General features: G+C 41.0%; 1 protein-coding gene across 2 annotated transcripts in view; it reads right to left on the bottom strand.

The window, feature by feature from the left end:
* TTC23L (tetratricopeptide repeat domain 23 like) overlaps positions 1–15,703 on the bottom strand; it is a 101,171-nt gene that overhangs the window by 64,715 nt on the left and 20,753 nt on the right. For both annotated transcript variants that reach the window (XR_003940973.1, XM_030193020.1), the window contains exon 5: positions 7,621–7,777. Coding sequence is in view for 1 of the 2 variants with exons in the window: in XM_030193020.1 (XP_030048880.1) it covers positions 7,621–7,777 (157 nt within the window). In the remaining variant the exon portion in view is untranslated. The remainder of the gene's footprint in view (positions 1–7,620; positions 7,778–15,703) is intronic.

The following is a 15,703-nucleotide window of genomic DNA, read 5'->3' as shown; positions in this document are numbered from 1 at the left end:
TCCCACCATGAATTCTAATTCAGTCTTTCACAAGTCTTCTCTTTTTTTATTTATTTTTAACATAACTTTATGGCTGTTTGAAGGGCTGGGAGCAGGACCGCAGAAGACAAGCACAAATAAGAATGGAGGTGTGATAGTCCCTGAATGATTTTCAGAGGATTATGTTCATGATCAGCTAGCTAAATTAAAAGTGTACAAAGCAATGGCGCCAGATGGCATACATCTGAGGGCACTGAAGAAACTTAGGGAAGATCTTGTGGTTTCATTGGCTGACCTTTTTAATCTTCTCTAGAGTTGGAAATGGTCCCAGAGGACTTGAGAAGGTCAGATGTGGTCCCTCTCCACAAAGGTGGAAGTAAGGAAGAGGGTTGGGAACTACAGGTCGATAAATTTGACTTCTGTGGTAAGTAAATTCATGGAAATGCTTTTAAAACAGAGAATGGTAAAGTTTTTGGAATCCAATGAATTACAGGACATAAGGCAACATGGTTTCACTAGTGACAGGTCTTGTCAAACAAATCTTAATTTCTTTGACAAGGTGACCAAAAAGAGTTAGATTGAGGGAGTATGCTAGATGTGGTGTATTTAGATTTTAGTAAAGCCTTTGACACAGTGCCACATAGTCAACTAATAAATAAACTGAGCGCCCTTGGTACGGGCTATTACTACTACTACTACTACTACTATTTAGCATTTCTATAGCGCTACAAGGCATACGCAGCACTGCACAAACATAGAAGAAAGACAGTCCCTGCTCAAAGAGCTTACAATCTAATAGACAAAAAATAAATAAAGTAAGCAAATCAAATCAATTAATGTGAACGGGAAGGAAGAGAGGAGGGTAGGTGGAGGTGAGTGGTTACAAGTGGCTACGAGTCAAAAGCAATGTTAAAGAAGTGGGCTTTCAGTCTAGATTTAAAGGTGGCCAAGGATGGGGCAAGACGTAGGGGCTCAGGAAGTTTATTCCAGGCGTAGGGTGCAGCGAGACAGAAGGCGCGAAGTCTGGAGTTGGCAGTAGTGGAAAAGGGAACAGATAAGAAGGATTTATCCATGGAGCGGAGTGCACGGGAAGGGGTGTAGGGAAGGACGAGTGTGGAGAGATACTGGGGAGCAGCAGAGTGAGTACATTTATAGGTTAGTAGAAGAAGTTTGAACAGGATGCGAAAACGGATAGGGAGCCAGTGAAGAGTCTTGAGGAGAGGGGTAGTATGAGTAAAGCGACCCTGGCGGAAGATGAGATGGGCAGCAGAGTTTTGAACCGACTGGAGAGGAGAGAGGTGACTAAGTGGGAGGCCAGCAAAAAGCAGATTGCAGTAGTCTAAACGAGAGGTGACAAGGGTGTGGATGAGGGTTTTGGTAGAGTGCTCGGAAAGAAAGGGGCGGATTTTACGGATGTTGTAAAGAAAGAAACGACAGGTCTTGGCAATCTGCTGGATATGAGCAGAGGAGAGAGAAGAGTCAAAGATGACCCCAAGGTTTCGAGCTGAGGAGACAGGGAGAATGAGAGAGCCATCAACAGAAATAGAAAACGGGGGGAGCGGGGAGGTGGGTTTGGGGGGAAAAATGAGAAGCTCGGTTTTGGTCATATTTAATTTCAGGTGGCGTTGAGACATCCAGACAGCAATGTCAGACAAACACGCTGAAACTTTGGTTTGGATGCAAGGTGAGATATCAGGGGTAGAAAGGTAGATTTGGGAGTCATCAGCATAGAGATGGTAGGAAAAGCCATGGGATGAGATTAATGAACCAAGGGAAGAAGTGTAGATAGAAAAGAGGAGGGGACCAAGAACAGAACCCTGAGGTACGCCGACAGGCAGAGGGATGGAAGTAGAAGAGGATCCACCAGAGTGAACACTAAAGGTGCGGAGGGAGAGATAGGAAGAGAACCAGGAAAGGACAGAGCCCTGGAATCCAAGTGAGGACAGGGTATCGAGAAGTATGCTGTGATCGACAGTGTCAAAAGCAGCGGAAAGATCAAGAAGAATGAGGATGGAATATTGACCTCTGGATTTAGCCAGTAATAGGTCATTGGAGACTTTAGTAAGCGCAATTTCGGTTGAGTGGAGAGGGCAAAAACCAGATTGTAGTGGGTCAAGAATAGCATGTGAGGAGAGAAAATCAAGGCAGCGGCGGTGAACAGCACGCTCAAGTAATTTGGAGAGAAAAGGAAGGAGGGAGATGGGTCGGTAATTAGAGGAACAAGTAGGGTCGAGTGAAGGCTTCTTAAGGAGAGGTGTGACCACAGCATGTTTAAAGGCAGCAGGGACAGTCGCAGTGGAAAGTGAGAGGGCTCTAAAGTAAGTGACTGGGTTAGGAACTTAATAAGTGGAAAACAACAGAAGGTACTGGTACATGGAGCTCACTCTGAGGAAAAGATGTTACTAGTGGTTATTGGGCTTGTTCTTTTTACCCTTTTTGCAAGTGATATTGCTGAAGGGCTGTCTGATGAGGTTTGCCTCTTTGCATATGATACGAAAATCCACAATAGGGTAGACACCCCTGATGGTGTAGATAACATGAGGAAGAACCTAGCAAAGCTTGAATAATGGGCTGGAATTTGGCAGCTAAGATTTAATAGTAAAAAAAATGGCAGAATCATGCGTTTGTGCTGCAAAAACATGAGGGAACTTACAGTTTAGGGGGTGAAGAACTTTTGTGCACAAAAGAGGTAGAAAAGGTGACGGCGAAAGATAGAATGGGTGCATAGGGAGAGGAATGGCCAGTAGGAAAAAGAAGGTGATGATGCCCCTGTATATGACTGGTGAGACCTCATTTAGAATATTGTGTACAATTCTGGAATTCATACCTTCAAAAAGATATAAACAGGATGGAATCAGTTCGGAGAGCAGCTACTAAAATGGTCAGTGGTCTTTCTCATAAACTCTATTGGGACAGACTTAAAGACCTCAATATGTATACTTTGGAAGAAAGGTGGGAGAGGGGAGATATGATAGAGACGTTTAAACACCTAGACAAATGCACAGGAGGTAGGTCTCTTTCAATTGAAAGGAAGCTCTGCAATGAAGGGGCATAGGATGAAGGTGAAAGGGGATAGATGGAAAAATTATGTATTACCTGATAATTTTCTTTCCATTAATCACAGCAGATGAATCCAGAGACTTGTGGGTTATGACAATCTAGCAGCAGGTGGAGATAGAGAACAGTAAACTGAACTCCATCATTGAGACGGTATGCTCCTTGGTCAAGTAATATAACAAAGCAGAAGGAAAAGTTAAACAAAACATTTCTCCTTCCTCACAGAATCAACACATGAAGAGTATAACAACTAGAACCAGAATCAGTAACATGCAGCGACAACTCTAAACAGAGAAATCAATCGATAGTACTGAAAAAGGGTGGGATTATGGATTCATCTGCTGTGATTAAAGGAAAGAAAGTTATTAGTGGGAAGCAGAATCACCTGCAAAGAAAACTGATGCTCCAAAGCATGCTTCTGACTGAGCCATTACATTCAAGCGAAACTGCCTGGGAAAGATATGCAAAGAGGAACATGTAGCCAATCTACAGTTCTTCTAGGCAGTAAGCCCTAGACTCTGCCAAAGAAGTCGAAAGGGCTCTGGTAGAATGAGCTTGGAGCAAAGACGGGGGCTATTTGCTGGACAGAATATAAGCCAAGGCAATAGCCTCCTTAAACCAGCAGGCGATAGTCGCTTTGGAGGCAGCATTACCTTACAGGAGTATGAAAAGGTGATCTGAGCAACAAAATTCATTGATAGATTGTAGACACTGAAGAAGTACTTGGCGAACATCAAGGAATGCAGCAACTGAAAGACCTTCTTATAATCCTCTTTCCAAAAGAATGGAAGAAACAAAGGTTGATTTAGGTGAAACACAGACACCACTTTAGGAAGAAAAGAAGGAACCGTGCACACATTGTGGGAATGCTGAAAGTGTAGAATGATTACCTTAGCAGGAATTCCTTGGACCCAGAGGTCTTCCAGCCTGTCACTCAGAAGTGGGCATCCCGATTTTGGATCTCATGGCATTTCGCCGCAATGCCAAAGTCCCCAGGTTTTTCAGCAGAAACACATAAGTATTGCCACACTGGGACAGACCAAGGGTCCATCAAGCCCAGCAACCTGTTTTCAACAGTGGACAATCCAGGTCACAAATACCTGGCAAGATCCCGAAAAAGTTCAATACATTTTATGCTACTTATCCCAGAAAAAAGCAATGGATTTTCCCCAAGTCCATTTGATAATGGTCTATGGACTTTTCCTTTAGGAAGCCGTCCAGAACTTGTTTAAACCCCGCTAAGCTAACTGCCTCTACCACATTCTCTGGCAATGAATTCCAGAGTTTAATTACAAATTGAGTGAAGAAAAATTTTCTCCGATTCGTATTAAATTTACTACTTTGCAGCTTCGTTGCATGCCCCCTAGTCCTAGTATTTTTGGAAAGCGTGAACAGACGCTTCACATCTACCCGTTCCACTCCACTCATTATGTTATAGATTTCTATCATATCTCCCCTCAACCATCTTTTCTCCAAGCTGAAGTGCCCTAGACGCTTCAGCCTTTTCCTCATAGGGAAATCGTCCCATCCTCTTTATCATTTTCATCACCCTTCTCTGTACCTTTTCTAATTCCACTATATCTTTTTTGAGATGCGACGACCATAATTGAACACAATATTCGAGATGCAGTCGCACCATGGACCGATACAAAGGCATTATAACGTCCTCACTTTTGTTTTCCATTCCTTTCCTAATAATACCTAACATTCTATTTGCTTTCTTAGCCGCCGCAGCACACTGAGCAGAGGGTTTGAATGTATCATCAATGACGATGCCAAGATCCTTTTCTTGATTGGTGACTCGTAACATAGAACCTTGCATTACATAGCTATATTTCGGGTTCCTCTTTCCCACATGCATCACTTTGCATTTGCTCACATTAAACGTCATCTGCCATTTAGACGCCCAGTCTCATGACGTCCTCTTGTAATTTTTCACAATCTTCTCACGATTTAACAACTTTGAATAACTTTGTGTCGTCAGCAAATTTAATTACCTCATTAGTTACTCCCATCTCTAGATCATAAATATGTTAAAAAGCAGCAGTCCCAGCACAGACCCTGGGAAATCAATCCCACTATTTACCCTTCTTCGTTGAGAATACTGATCATTTAACCCTACTCTCTGTTTTCTATCCTTTAACCAGTTCTTAATCCATAATAGGACACTACATCCTAACCCATGACTCCAATTTCTTCTGGAGTATTTCATGAGGCACTTTGTCAAACGCCATCTGAAATCCAGATACACAATATCAACCAGCTCGCCTTTATCCAACATTTTTGTTCACCCCTTCAAAGAAATGTAATAGATTGGTGAGGCAAGATTTCCCTTCACTAAATCCATGTTGGCTTTGTCTCATTAATCCATGCTTATGAATGTACTCTGTAATTTTGTTCTTTATAAAACTCTCAACCATTTTGCCCAGCACTGACGTCAGGCTCACCAGTCTATTATTTCCCGGATCCCCTCTGGAACCTTTTTTAAATATCGGTGTAACATGGGCTACCCTCCAATCTTCCGGTACCACACTCGATTTTAAAGATAAATTACATATTCCTAACAATAGTTCCGTCAGTTAATTTTTCAATTCTATCAGTACTCTGCGATAAATACCATCCAGTCTAGGAGATTTGCTACTCTTCAATTTGTCAAATTGCCCCATTACATCCTCTAGATTTATAGAGATTTCATTCAGTTTCTCCGACTCGCCAGCTTTGAATACCATTTGTGGCACCGGTATCTCTCCCAAATCTTCCTCAGTGAAGACCAAAGCAAAGAATTCATTTAATCTCTCTGCTATGGCTTTGTCTTCCCTGATTGCCCCTTTACCCCTCGGTCATCTAGTGGTCCAACCGATCCTTTTGCCAGCTTCTTATTTTTAATATACCTAAAAAAAATTTTGCTATGCGTTTTTGCCTCCAACGCAATCTTTTTTTCAAAGTCCCTCTTTGCCTTCCTTATCAGCGCTTTGCATTTAATTTGACATTCTTATTCTGTTTCTTATTATTTTAAGTCAGTTCCTTCTTCCGTTTTCTGAAGGATTTTCTTTTAGCTCTAATAGCTTCCTTCACCTCACTTTTTAACCATGTCGGCTGTCATTTGGTCTTCCTCCCTCCTTTTTTAATACATGGAATATATTTGGCCTGGTCTTCCAGGATGGTATTTTTTGAACAGCATCCACGTCTGATGTAAATTTTTGACCCTTGCTGCTGCTCCTCTAAGCTGTTCTTCTCATCATAGTCTCCTTTTTGAAAGTTAAACGCTAACATATTGGATTTCCTGTTTATACTTACTCCAAAGCTAATATCAAATCTGATCATACTATGACCACTGTTATCAAGCGGCCCCATCACCATCACCTTCCACACCAGATCATGCGCTCCACTAAGGACTTGGTCTAGAATTTTTCCTTCTTTTGTCAGTTCCTGTACCAGCTGCTCCATAAAGCAGTCCTTGAGTTTGTCAAGGTATTTTACCTCTGTAGCATGCCCCGATATTTACATTTATCCAGTCAATATCGGGGTAACTGAAATCACCCATTATTATCGTGTTACCCAGCTTGTTAGCCTCCCTAATTTCCGATAACATTTCTACATCAGTCTGTTCATTCTGGCCAGGCGGACAGTAGTACACTCCTATCACTATCCTTTTCCTCTTTATACATGGAATTTCAATTTTTTAGGGATTCCAAGATGCGATTTGTTTCCTACAAAAATTTCAATCTATTTAATTCAAGGCCCTCCTTAACGTACAATGCTACCCCCTCCACCAATTCGATCCATCCTATCACTACGATATAATTTGTACCCTGGTATGGCAGTGTCCCATTGGCTATCCTCCTTCCACCAGATCTCAGAGATGCCTACTATATCTAATTTTTCATTTAGTGCAATATATTCTAAATCTCCCATCTTATTTCTTAGGCTTCTGGCATTCACATATAGACATTTCAATCTATGTTTGTTGTTCCTATTTACATTATGCTCAGTACTTGACAGTATTAATTTGCAATCTTTTGTCTGATTTTTATTTTTATTTAAGACACCTGATCTACTATGGTCTCTTTTGCAACCTCACTATCAGGATACCCTATCTTCCCTGTTTTGGTGATATCTTTAAAAGATACCTTATTCCGAACCATGTGCTTTTGAGCGACTGTCACATCTATTACTGTGAGACTGGCCTCATAGGAAGTGGGAATTTGATTAAGTGTCTCTTCTCTGGCTGGGGGCCCTTGGAGGGGTGGGGGAAAAAGGCACAGCAAGAGTGGCAGCATGGCACTGGGACATGTTCAGAGGGAAGAGAGTTTAAAGTTCTTCTGTCTTGCTGACTGCCTTTAGAGAAACCAGGGAAGAGAGAAAAGAAAGCAGCAGCCCTGACTCTGCTTGCAGATCTAGGTGACTGCCTAGACTACCTAATGGCTGCCTCAGCCCTGACAATAGGGAAATCAAAAAAGGCATGGGGTAAACCCAGGACTGCATCAGTAAATAACAGAGGAAACAGTGATTTTCTAATGAAGCTTTTGCAGGAGTAAGTACACTGTGCTGACAACAAGAATAAATGTATCATGGAAAGGATATGTGCCCTGCATAAGATGCGCCATGCCTATTGTATAGTAGATAGTCACAAGAGTCCCTAATATCTCTTTTTTCTCTTCTTCAGATTTGGTTGCTTGGACTGTGTTGAGCAGGATATCCTTTGCAGCTTCAGCATGTGCTTTGGCCTGGACAGGAAGACCTAAGAAGAGAAAAAAAAAAGTTAAATCTTCACTGTTCTGAATTAGGTAGAAGGGTTTAGTTTAGAAGATAACTCATTCCTCTTTTGAAGATTACTCCAATGTAGACTGTGTTCTAACATCAAACAGAAGTGTAGTATGAAAAATTGAAAGTAGTACAGAGCCAAAACCAAAGTCAGTAATTTCCATGGTTTCTTCAGTAGTTATGATCTACTACTGAAATATGAAGCACACAGGGCCTGATAGGCAAAAAGACTTACATTTTTACTGGCTGTTGATAGACATATAAGTCCACTGGCTGCCAATTTTCAAAGGAACTATCGGGCTAAAATTGTAAAGATTTTATTTTTACACATAAAGGACTTATTAAGCATTTAAAAGGGCTTTTATAAAATTACTCTACGAGTAAGGTGCATAAAGTATGCACGGTAAAAAGAAGATAAGTACTTTCATATGATCTCTCTGTGCACATGTTCAGGGGCAAGTTTTGGGCAGAGCATGTGCAGAATTGTAATTAGTGTGCATATTTAATAAAAAATATGTGTTCGTATATAATTTACACCTGTTTCCAACCAGGTTCAATCTAGCCACAATTCCTTTCACTTTTGTTCTGGTATATTATAGTACTGTATATAGACACATAGGTACTTCTGGCCCTTATTTTAGAAGCCCTATTAATGATTTACATGCATAAATATTGGCATCTTTAATATCCACCTCAAATAAATGTAGAAAGTTTTAGAAAGCCAGAATTTGCACATGTAAATCTGTACTACATGCATATGACAAGGGAACTTGGTTTGGATGGGACTAGGGTGGCACCAAGATCTATACGTGTATGTCCCATTCGAAAAGGGGAATGCACATGGAGAAATTAGGTCTTACCTGGTACTTTGTTTCCCTTTAGTTCCTCCAGATCAGTCCAGAGAAGACTGATGGTTATGAACTCCTACCAGTAGGAGAATTCCTGACTCCTAAATGAGCCTATATGTGGCCTGTGCAGTCCTCAGAGAAGCAGTATATTAACATCTCAAAGTGGAGTACTAACACCCTCCAAAACTATCTCCATGCTCTGCTTGCCTCTTGCAGCACAGATGCACATCTGGAGCGCCTCAGCCAAGCTAGCAGTCATCAAACAGCAACAACTGCAAGAGGTATTATCTATCTCGTCTCAGTATATCTTATTTATCTCATTCTATATTTCAAAATTTTTTTGAAGAAACAAGTAACCTAGACCAACTCATTGCAGAACAAAATATGTCACAGCAACAGGCCTGACATCATACATTCTCCAGCAGACCAACATTCCGGTGAAAATCAGAACCACCAAATAACCTAAAAAACAGCAAAATCCCAGAAAGGGAGGGATCTGGGCCAGTCTGGTGAAACTAAAGGAAAGCAAATTAGCAGATAATTTTTCCTTTCTTATTGTTCCTCTAGACCAGCCTATAGAAGACTGATGGGAAGTATGAAAGCAGTAAACTCATGGGACAGCCTTCAAGGTGAGATCTTTAATCGTAAAGGTGCCAAGTGGTTTAAAGAGCAATCTCACCAAGGACAACACTACCAAATTAAGATCCCAAGGAGGCATAAATGGCCAGCAAGGGGGCCGAATAAGATTGACCCCTCTCAGGAATTTGCCAACATGCGGGTGAGAGGCCTATGGCTTGCCCTTGATATGACCCTGAAAATAAGCCAGCAATACCACTTGAACCTTCAAGGAAACTAAGGCCAATCCCTTGTCCAAACCATCCTGAATAAAATCTAAAATGTCAAAGATTTCAAAAGGAACACTTGGAAATCCCTACACCAGTGTTCAAAAATGGCCAAGACTGAGCATCCTATCTTTTCCCCATTCTCTGTTTCTTTAGGGTGGGAGGGGGTTGGTAACCACTGGGGGAGTAAGGGGAGGTCATCCCCGATACCTTCTGGTGGTCATCTGGTTAGTTTGGGCACCTTTTCATGGCTTGGTCGCAAGACAAAAATGGACCAAGTCGGCCAAGTGCTCATCAGGGACGCCCTTCTTTTTTCTATTATCAGCCGAGGACACCCATCTCTTAATCACGCCCCAGTCCCACCTTTGCTAAGGTGCCGACACGCTCCTGTGAACTTTTGTCGTCCCCGCGACGAGAAGCAGTTGAGGATGCCCAAAATCGGCTTTCGGTTATGCCGTTTTGGGCGATGCCCATCTCCCAATTTGTGTCAGAAGATGGGCGCCCTTCTCTTTTGAAAATAAGCCCGATAGTGATGTATAAAATCCAGACAGTGCAGGCGCTGGAGTTTTTCCACTGCACTTGATTCACTGTGAGTTCCATCACGGACAAGCTGGAAGTAAGTTCTAATTGAATGACTAATAAGATACATAAATATTTGTGAAAAGTAATGAACAGTGATATGTTGCAGATAATAAGGGTCCAGAAGGATAAGAGTTATATTGCATAAGATAATGATTTTAGACAATTTCTGTCGCAGATAAGTTCTTCTGAAGATGCCGGGGAACGGTGAAACACAGACTGTGTAGAGAACGAGAGAACGATAAAGTTCAGGAAAATGCAAATTTTATTTCCCCAAGTCCATTATTAAATGGACTTGGGGAAAATCCACTATTTCTGGGATAAGCAGTATAAAATGTTTTGTACTTTTTTGGGATCTTGCCAGGTATTTGTGACCTGGATTGGCCACTGTTGAAAACAGGATGCTGGACTTGATGGACCTTTGGTCTTTCCCAGTATGGCATTACTTATGTACTTATTTTAAGAAGACACAATTCACAATAGCATACAAAACGCATTACATCATATTGTTGGAAATCAGAGAGACGGGCCACCGACAAAAGCTAAGTAACATCAGAACTTTAAATACTAGTCCATATATATAAAAAAAATGATAAAATAGTTACTACATTTAGGGAAGGTAGGCATGGACTAAAGGATGGTGGTCTGGGGGCATTATACTGTATGACTCCAGTCTATGTAATGCAACAAAAAAAAAAACTGAGCACCCATTATTATTAAAATTATTATTTGTAAGAAAAATTACTTATGATAATGGAAAAGATTTATCATAAAAATTGAGGTTTCTGGAGGGTACAGATTATAAACTAGCAGAAACTGAAAAGATAAGAACCTAATAGTAAGAGAGAGATTAAATTTTAACTGCAAGACCCTGAACTATTCTTCTAACATTTGGAAATCCCTTCCCATTGTTTCTACTCCCTATAGGGTATCCACTCTATTGGCTATCCTCGTGTCATCCTCAAAAAGGCAAACCTTTCCTTCCAACCCTTCAGCAGTATTTCCCACAAATATATTAAACAGAATCGGCCCCAGCATCAACCCCTGAGGAACTCCACTGCTCACCTTCCTTTTCCTCTGAGCGGATTCCATTTACTACCACCCTCTGCCACCTGTCGGTCAACCAGTTTCCTATCCAGTCCACCGCTTTTGGTCCTAAGTTCAGCCCTTTCAGCTTATTCACGAGTCTTCTGTGGGGGACCGTATCAATGGCTTTGCTGAAATCCAAGTAAATTATATCTAGCGCATGCCCTTCATCCAGTTCTTTGGTCACCCAGTCAAAGAAGTCAATAAGATTCATTTGACAGGATTTTCCTTTGGTAAAGCCATGTTGCCTCAGGTCCTATAACTCTTTGGCTTTTAGAAAGTTAACTATCTTTCTTTCAGCAGCGACTCCATTGTTTTTCCTACCACCGACGTGAGACTTACCGGTCTGTAGTTTCCCACTTCTTCCCTGTCTCCACTTTTGTGAAGAGAGACCACATCCGCATGTCTCCAATCTCACGAAACCTCTCCTGTCTCTAAAGATCTATTAAATAAATCTTTAAGAGGTCCCACCAGGACCTCTCTGAGCTCCCTCAGTATCCTGGGATGTACCCCATCCGGCCCCATAGCTTTGTCCATCTTCAAATTCTCAAGCTGTTGATAAATTCTTTTTTCCATAAACGGCGCAGTATCCACTCCATTCCCAGATATTCTCTCGGCAGCCGACCACAGTCCTTCTCCAGGATTTTCCTCCATGTACAACGAAGAGAAGTAATTGTTCAGCACGTTTGCTTTATCCTCTTCACTCTCCCCATAGCCATTCTCATTACCTTTCAGTCTTGCAATTCCATTCCTATCTTTTCTCCTTTCTCCAATATATCTGAAAAAGGTCTTGTCACCTTTCTTTACATCTTTAGCCATTTTTCTTCCACTTGTGCTTTCGCTAGCTGTATTTCCCTCTTCACTTCTTTTGAGTTTAATCCCATAATCTTTTCCATGATCCTCTTGTTGCGTTCTTCTGTATTTCTTGAACAAAGCCTCTTTTGCTCTTATTTTTTCAGCTACTTGTTTGGAAAACCATATAGGCTTCCTGCTTTTCTTGTTTTTGTTTACTTTCCTTGTGTAAAGATCAGTTGCCATATTTATAGCAACCTTTAGCTTTGACCACTGATTTTCCACTTCTCTTACGCCTTCCCATGCAAACAGCTCCTTCTTCAGGTATTCCCCCATTTTATCAAAATCAGTATGTCTGAAATCCAGTACTTTGAGTTTTGTGCATCTGCACTCTGCCTTTGCCCTTATATCAAACCATATTGTGTGATGATCACTATTACATAGGTGGGCACCCACCTGGATACTGGAAACACTTCCTCCATTCGTGAGCACTACATCCATCATCGACCCTTCCCTTGTGGGTTCCATCACCATTTGTCTGAGAAAGGCACTTTGACAGGTGTCCACAATCTCCCTACTTCTTTCCAATTCTGCAGACAGGACACTCCAATTCACATCAGACAAGATGAAATCTCCCAACAGTAGCACCTCCCCTTTCATACCAATCTTTTGAATATCTTCTGTCAGATCTTTGTCTAGCTTCTCCATTTCTGCCGCAGGTCTGTAGATAACCCCCATGTGGATACAGGTTCCATCTTCTCTTTCCAGGATGATCCATAAATCTTCCTCCTTTCCCCAGGTTCCCCGCATTTAAGCCACTCTGATATTCTCTCACATACAGCGCCACTCCTCCACCTCTTCGGCCCTCTCTATCCTTCCTAAAAAGATTATAGCCCGGTATGGTCACATTCCATTCATGGGAATCATTGAACTACGTCTCTGTAATAGCAACAATATCCAAGTTTTCTTCAAACATCAGGGCTTGCAAGTCTTGAACCTTTTTACTTAGACTATGAGCATTTGTGCTCATTGCTTTCCATGTGCTTAGTGAGTTTAGGTGGTTTTCTATATTTAAATGACCTTTCCCTCTGCCATCATGTTTATTCTGGGGGTGACTTTCTGAATTCCCTTGTTTCCTTTTGTCACCCTCAACCTCTAGTTTAAATGTCTAGAAACATACTGTCTGAATTTCTCCCCAAGGATCCTTTTTCCCATCACAGAAAGATGCAGCCCATCATTACAGTATAGCCTGTTATTTTTCCACATATTACCCCATGCTCCTATGTATCTAAAACCTTCTTCTTTACACGAAGACTCAAGCCACTTATTTAATTCCACTGTTTCTTCTCCCTTCCCCCATGTAGGAATTACTTCAGAAAATGCCACAGTTCGAACCAAAGAATTCCACTGTTTTGCGTAGTCTTTCTTCTCCCTTCCCCCATGTAGGAATTACTTCAGAATATGCCACAGTTCGAACCAAAGATTTCACTACCTCCCCAGCTTCTGGAATGCTTTCTGTGCTGTAAACTTGCTATTGTTGGCCAGATCATTTGTCCCCAGGTGAATTACAACATCAGTATTTGAAGCTTTGCTCTCTTCTCTGATCACTTTCAGTATTTGGTTGGTACATCTGGTAGCTGAAGATCCTGGAAGGCATTTCACTAAGTTGGAACCCTTGAGCTGTGTTCTAAGTTAATGCCTCTGATAATGGAGTCTCAGAGCAGTAACAACGTTCTGCTTTTCACCAATCTGTCATTGTTTGGGGGATGTTTCTTGTGTTGTGATACTTTCATTGCTTCTGGTTCCACCAAAGTACTTCTTTTTTCAGCATCATAATGATGCAACACAGCAAAAGAATTAGATGGGGCAAAGGTTGGGAGGGTGCATGCTTCTGTGTCACAGATCTTAGTCTACCAGAACCTACTGTGACCCATTTATTCCTCTGCTGTTTCATTCTCTGTGGCAGTGGTGATGGTAAATTGGCTGGGAATTCAGTAATCCTGGACACTTCTTTAATTGTAGCTAATTCCTTCTTGAGTTTGTTGACCTCATCTTTCAAAGCTGATATTTGGAGACAGATAGGACAAGCTCTAAGGTTCCAGATAGTTTGGTTTAGGATTAAAGCAGAACATGTATTGCACTGAATGAAGATCATGTTGATGTGATTCACAAGTGTGAAAAGGAGAACTGTGATAGGGGATAACAAGGAGTAGGATTGACCAATTATGGTGTAATGAAGATACTTGTCCCTTGATTGCCCTATATAAAGGGAGTTCACCTAGGGTGGGACTATAGAGTCAGGTTCTCTGTTGTTTTTAATAGGATAGATAGAAGGAGGTAAAGTCAGCAGTTTATTAGGAAGATAACAGGTAACATCAGTTTTTAATCAAACCAAGTCTGAAAATGCCCAGCTTAGCTCAGATAGCTCTCAAAGTAAACTAAGTTCTGTTTATTCTTTTACCACACAGCTGTATACAATTGCCCCTCCTCCAGAGGCACACAGGCTATGAGTCACCAGATGCTATGTAACCAAATTGATTGAATTAAGTCTCTGGCACTGAAGATTCAAAACACAGGTCTAATGAATGCACCTTTAAAACAGACACCAGAGTCACCAGATTAAGTCACTTGGCACAGGTTCAAAACACAGTTCTCCAGACTCACCAGATTCTATGCAACCAAACTGATTGGATTAAGTCACTTGACACAGGTTCAAAACACAGTTCTAATGAAAGCACCTTTAAGACAATTCCAGCATAAAAATATGAAATCACTGACACAGAAGTTCAAAACTCAGTTCAATAAAAGCACCTTTAAGACAATACCAGTACAAAAATATGAAATCACAATGAAAGAACAATTTAAAGTTATAGGCAATAGGATGAAGACAGATTAGAAACTTTTAGAGGTCAGACCCTCTGCAAGGGAAAAGACACTTGCAAATGGGATATTAGCAGGTATTGCAGGTATTGCAGTTAAGAATTTGAAGAAACTTCAAACCCTTCAGAATACTGCAATACAGATATTGGGTAAATTTGCTTGGTCTGATCATGTAACGCCTTTATATTTGGTCTATCATTGATTGCCTGTTTTTTATTGTATTCATTTTAAGTTATTAGTGTTAACCCATAGGGCACTTTATGAGCAATATCTCCTTTGTTGGGTTTACTTTGTAAGCATGTCCCACCTCAAACTTTGCGTTCAGTGGATTCTTTCTGGCTACAAGACGGAAGGCCTTTTTTTATTTGGTGCCTTCGTTGTGGAATTGCCTTTCGCTGATATTGAGGGGAATTTAGTCTTTGGTCCAATTTAAATGCCTGGTAAAGGCGCATTTTTTCCTGTCAGCATTTAATGCAAGCAACCCTTTCCAGTGATTAGGGAGCGGTCGAGTGAGGGTCTGTTTCGAGTACTGTAAATTTTGTATCTTTTAGAAGTATGTGTGGTTCTATCCTTTTAATGGATTTCTTTTCCTGTTTTTACATTTTTTACATATTGTAAACTGAGGTGATCTTATGTATTTAAACTTAGTGGTATAGCAAATGAAATAAACTATAACTTGTGCAGTACCCATGTCTATTTTAATCATTCCCTCCATAAGTAATTCCCTAATCCTTTATTTGTCCTGTTTGTCTCTCTTGATTAGATTGTAAACTCTGTTGAGCAGGAACTGTCTCTTATGTAATGAGTGTACAGTGCTGCACACGTCTAGTAGTACTATAGAAATGATAAGCAGTAGCAGTAGTAAAAATGTACCAC

This window comes from Microcaecilia unicolor, chromosome 2 (genome assembly GCF_901765095.1).
Source record: "Microcaecilia unicolor chromosome 2, aMicUni1.1, whole genome shotgun sequence".
In the NCBI taxonomy this organism is placed as follows: domain Eukaryota; kingdom Metazoa; phylum Chordata; class Amphibia; order Gymnophiona; family Siphonopidae; genus Microcaecilia; species Microcaecilia unicolor.
Note: the sequence above shows the minus strand (reverse complement) of the source record. Positions and strands in the feature narration are given on the sequence as shown.